This window comes from Vigna unguiculata, chromosome 7 (genome assembly GCF_004118075.2).
Source record: "Vigna unguiculata cultivar IT97K-499-35 chromosome 7, ASM411807v1, whole genome shotgun sequence".
Classification (NCBI taxonomy): Eukaryota; Viridiplantae; Streptophyta; class Magnoliopsida; order Fabales; family Fabaceae; genus Vigna; species Vigna unguiculata.
The window spans coordinates 5105472-5111115 of NC_040285.1; the positions used below are offsets into that span (position 1 = coordinate 5105472).

At 36.9% G+C, this 5644-nt stretch overlaps 1 protein-coding gene across 1 annotated transcript; it reads left to right on the forward strand.

Moving 5' to 3' along the window:
• The first annotated feature begins 778 nt into the window (after window positions 1-778).
• Window positions 779-2543, forward strand: LOC114191087 (syntaxin-related protein KNOLLE). Its single transcript, XM_028080254.1, has 2 exons — window positions 779-1453; window positions 1879-2543. The coding sequence occupies exons 1-2, from the start codon at window positions 927-929 to the stop codon at window positions 2303-2305; spliced, it is 954 nt and encodes a 317-aa protein (XP_027936055.1). The 5' UTR covers window positions 779-926; the 3' UTR covers window positions 2306-2543.
• Window positions 2544-5644: the final 3101 nt, after the last annotated feature.

A 5644-nucleotide genomic window follows, 5' to 3' on the forward strand; every position in this document is an offset into this window, starting at 1 on the left:
AGCAAAGACATATAGTGATAATAGTTTTTTTATTTTTTATCATCATAAAGAACAAAGTGGATTGTGTTATGCAAATACAAAGTATACACATGGAGACAAAATCTTTTACTTGAAGATCAATGACAAATCTTACTTGCTAAAGACAAATATTAAATGAACTAGATAAATTATAATGAATAAAAACGGCAGATAACTAATTTAGTTTTTAAAAATACTACACGTTCTCACTCTTTCACTCAGAAGCGAAATATTTATTTTAGTTCCTAAAGAAAAAGTTATACAATTATATTTGTTTGCTAATTTTTTTAAAATTACTTTATCTTAAAAGAATATTTTTAATGACCAAATTTGACGAAAATTAAATAACTAATATAATATCACCAATTTAATTTTTTTTAAAATATTTAATTAATAAACAAAATTAGATTTTTCTTTTTCAATGAATAAATTATTTACTCACAAAAAAAACTCCCCCAAAATAGAATTAGAATCTATCCTCTTTTTTTTTTTCTTTTTTACATCAATCTACTATATTACTAGTCCTATTATATCATTCTTTTCATCTCAATTTTTTCTCTTAGGAGATTCAATCTTTTTAAAGCTCAAATAACCCCTGCTTTTCTAACCTAAACAAAATACAAAGAAGTAATTTAACATTATTAACTGGCTGAATAATCGAAATTTTGAAAAATAGCCGTTGGGGATTGTCGTAATGAAACTTCCAACGGCTACTTTCTCATGAGAAGAAAAAGAAAAACTATCCGTTACCCTTTCAGAACTCATAAAACTCCACAACCTTCCTTCTACGGTTCATCACACATCCTTTCTATTATCGTCCTTCACTCATTCTCTTCTCCCTCTCGTTTCGCTTGCACATATCAAAATCAATTATTCCATTGTTCCATTATCTATCCAAAGTTCTGAAAATGAACGATCTAATGACCAAGTCCTTCACCAGCTACGTGGATCTGAAGAAAGCTGCGATGAAAGACGTTGATTTGGAAGCGGGTATGGCTGGTCCTCCCGGTGTGGAACTCACCTCTTCCATAACCCACTTGGACACTGACATGGGTCTCTTCTTGGAAGAAGCTGAGAAGGTGAAGACTGAAATGGGGTCCCTCAGAGACATCCTCGGAAACTTGCAGCAGGCCAACGAGGAGAGCAAGTCTCTGCACAAGGCTGAGGAGCTCAAGGCGCTAAGGACCAGGATCAACGCCGACATTGTTGCGGTCCTAAAGAAGGCCAGGGCGATCCGGACCCAGCTGGAGGAAATGGACCGGGCCAACGCCGCCAACCGGAGGCTCTCCGGTCTCAAGGACGGCACGCCGGCGATCTACCGGACCCGGATCGCCGTAACCAATGGGCTGAGGAAGAAGCTGAAGGAACTGATGATGGAGTTTCAGGGGTTGAGGCAGAGGATGATGAGCGAGTACAAGGATACTGTGGGGAGAAGGTAATAATCTACACACCTTCTATATATCTATATTCATGTTTGCTTTTGAATTTGTGGAAGTTATGAGAAATTACTATTGAATAATTCTCCTATTTCTTCAGTCCACTGCATACCAGATATCGATGCCGATACCAGATATAGAAGGTGTATAATATAAGCCTTGATGGAGAAAAATGGGAATGCTTTCTTCTTATGAATGATTCAAATAAAGAATAAAGTTGATTATGTTCTCATCTACAATTTATGAATCCAATAATTTATAATTTATACTTGCAGAACTGTAGTTATATATTTGTTTTGTTGTATGAATTTGTTTTATGTATGTGAGGTGTTTGATAAAATGTTGGTTTTTGTAAAATCTGATACATCTGTGCATTTGAGACTTAATTTGTGTGACATGTTGTACATTTTGTAAAATCCATCAGGTACTTCACAGTGACTGGGGAGTACCCAGATGAAGAGGTGATTGAGAAGATCATTGCAAATGGGAATGAGGAAGAGGTTTTGGGGAAGGCGATTCAGGAACATGGGAGAGGGAAGGTTCTGGAAACTGTGGTGGAGATTCAGGACAGACACGATGCTGCTAAGGAAGTGGAGAAGAGTTTGCTGGAGCTGCACCAGGTGTTTCTGGACATGGCTGTGATGGTTGAGGCACAGGGTGAGAAAATGGATGACATTGAGCATCACGTGTTGCACGCTTCGCACTATGTTAAGGATGGGACTAAGAATTTGCAGACTGCAAAGCATTACCAGAAGAATAGCAGGAAGTGGATGTGTATTGGGATCATATTGCTGCTCATTCTTATTCTCGTTATTGTTATTCCTGTTGCCACCAGTTTAAGCAGTTCTTGAGTGTTTTTGGTTATTCGCAGTTTGAATGATGATTCTTCTTGATTCGTCAGTTTTATTTTGTAAAGTTTGTTCGCTTTATTAATATGTATGATTCATCTATTTTTTTAGCAGAAGTTAAGGTTTACGATTTTTCATTAGAAAGTTGTAAACTGCATCTTTAATTATAGTAGTGTACTGAATTACCAAGGAAAATGCTGCAACTCTACTTGGCTCTAAATATTTGATTTTGAATCTGCTACATACCTTTTCTATCTTTCTTTATCAATTGAACTCAATTGTTGAAAATTTAAATGTCTTTTAATAAAGGAAAAATATGTATTTTTAGTTCAATTAAACATTTAAAAAGATCATAGCAAATTATATTGTCACCCCTTCTATTCAAGAAATATTACACTCTATCACCCTACTAAAGACTCTAAAATTTGTATTCTTGCTAGTTAGGGGACCCTAAAGAAAACCATGTAAAATTTGAAAACAAGAGCAACTTAAGGATATTTAAAGCTGATATTGATTACTATGAGTGAATCCATAGAAAAAGAAAAAGTACAATACATTATGCATTTTGAAAAGAAAATATTATTTATCAATTCATCTCCACATGACTCAAAATTTCAAATATAAATACATTACATTATACTTTTTAATCCTTTAACTTTTCTATTTGATTTACTAAGATATTTTGTATGAGATTAAATAGGCATGATAAAGGTGTTAGAAAATAAGAATACACATTTGACAAATATTATGTGTGTATAGCAGAAGGAGCTATGACAAGCTAGTTTTGTTCCTTGCACTCACTCTTTCAGTGCTTGTCCATGGTTATGGTGTTGACTTTCTCAACCGTCGCCGCCGCTAAAATCACCGGCACCGTTAATCTCTGCGACCACCTTCCAAGGTTACAAAGATTGTACCAAGGTTACAAGGTCTCGTCACGAAAACATAACCATCATGTTGTCTACTATCAAAAGCTTGCAAACTATTATCTTATTTAGATACCCACCTTTGCAATTAGGGTATTTCCAACATTACTGCATTTCCCTATTTTACCTTTTGTGAGCATTTTTCAACAAATATTTTAAACGTGTGAAAGTCTTTATGTTAGTGTATAAAATCATTTTTTTTTATGTTATTTAAAGTGCTGTCTTATTTATGTAAGCAGTCTTCTGTAAGGTACATGAGTTTTGGGTAGTAGAATTTTATTTTTTTATTTTTACCAACACACAACCTACTTAGAGGTGTTTTTATTTTTGTTTAAACATACATGTAAATCAAATAAAAAACATTATACCTAATTTGTTTTTATTTAGTTGAAATATAAAAAAACTAAACCAAACTAAATCAATTTTTACAATTTGTTTTGGATTCATGTTACAATTTTATTGTATACTTTATCATTGCTGCAAATATTCGTTTTTTTTCACCTTTGTTCACTTTTGAATAAGTTCTATTTTAGAGTTCTTCGATTGAGGGAACAAAAAAAACTCCAGTCCCCAAAGTTTACTTTCAAGTGGTTTAGAGTCAAAGCTAAAGTGAGTTTAGCCTCACTACAAAACTTTAATTAACTCTTAAAAATAATACATTCAGTTTAGGTTATATATCAAGTTGGACTGTCTTGAGCCGAAGACCAACATGGACCAAAGGTCAAGCCAGGCCGACTGTTCTTATGGGACCGAGTTGTACTTCACAAGTCTCGCGTACTATCTCGATGGTCGGATGCCGAGTGAGTCTTCTGTCTTCTGAGGGAGGGGAGCCACGGTCGCGATGCAGTTGTGCCTGCAAAAGACACTTCGATGCCAAAGTCAGTGCTGAATGATGTCAGTAGTTACAGAGAAATTTAATGCGTAATCAATGCATAGGGTAGTGTGCTATTTATACCTTTTTTTACCTGTGGGTCCTACCTGGGATGAGCTTTTGGCCCAATATTCCCTTCTTGGCTATTCTTGGATCCAGTGCTGAGGGGGAAATTACCAGGAGATCCCTCAAGGGTAGGCGGTATTCAGCACTCGGTCGTGAGAATGTCTGCGGATGGTTTGATTTCATCTTATTGATCGAGATGGTTACGTCATAGGTTTGGATTGTCCTGGGTAGGGGTACTCGTGGTGCAGGATAGGCGGCTTAGGGAATTTGTTGCCGTGAAAACCTCTTGTCCGTGATGGGGATGTCTTGGAAAAGGATGCGGCTTCAGAGGTTCGATGGTGACTGCCTGGGGGAGGAGGGGCATTCTTTAGAACAAGGTATGTGGTCCGTAGTGTGTTTGGTGGTCGCATACTATGGGAGGGGATGTCTATCGAGAAGTGTGAAGAAGAGGTAGCCGACACAGGGTGTGTGGTGGTTGGGTTCACTGAGGTTGCATGCTCAGAGGCCGAGGCCGAGGCCGTGTACTTTGGGTACGGTTGGGACACCGACCTAGGCCAAAGGTCGAGACAGACTGTTTCGGATGACAATTTGAGACGACCACTCTTGGATCGAGCGTCGAGATGGGTTGACTTAGGCCAAAGGTCAAGAAGGGTCAAAAATCGAGTCGAGTGGAACCGAAGATCAGGACGATCTGACCAAGACTGAAGGTCGAGACCAGTTGGTTCGGGCCAAAGGTCGAGACAGGCCAGTCCGAGTTGAAGATCAAGATGGTCCGACCCTGGCAAACGTACAAGATCGGGTAGAAGGTCGACACAAGTCGATCAGGATCTTGGGTAGTCTCGAGCTGAAGGTCGAAATAGGTCGACCGAGGTTGAAGGATCGAAAGTCAAGACGAGCCGACCATGGAAGATAGTCGAGACAGGACGGTTATGGTCAAAGGTCAAGACATGTTGGTTCAAGTTGAAGGTCGAGATTGACCAATCCGGCTCAGACCAAAGTTAAGATGGGTGGGCTCAGGTCAAAGGTTAAGATGGACTGACCTGAAATTCGAGATAGATCAACTTAGATCGACCTAGACCAAAGGTTGAGATTGATCGACTCAAACTGAAAGTTGACCCATGTTGATTTGGCTAAAAGTTGAAATAGAACTATTCAGACCAAAAGTTGAGACGTAATAGTCTTGAGCAAATGTCTAATAATGTATTTTAAAAAGTTAATATTTCGACGACCTTTGTATAAATAAATTCATCATTTTTCTACAAAAACCTATAAATTCAATCTCCCATTGAAATTTCCATTTCAATATATAAGAATCTATAAATTATTTATTTTATTTTAGTTTAGTTTATAAAGAAAAAAAATAATATATAATTTTTACCATAAGTTTGTGTATTTTTTTATTGTTAAAATACCTTTTTTAGTGTAGATTCCATTACTTTTATATATATCCTCAAATTTTTAACTTTTTAATTTTTTTAATAA

What these genes read in the sequence shown, in the direction of transcription:
- LOC114191087 (XM_028080254.1), top strand. Translation starts at nt 927, where the DNA reads ATGAACGATCTAATGACCAAGTCCTTCACCAGCTACGTGGATCTGAAG. An exon ending in AAGGATACTGTGGGGAGAAG is followed by an intron (nt 1,454 to 1,878) that starts GTAATAATCTAC and finishes AAAATCCATCAG; the next exon opens with GTACTTCACAGTGACTGGGG.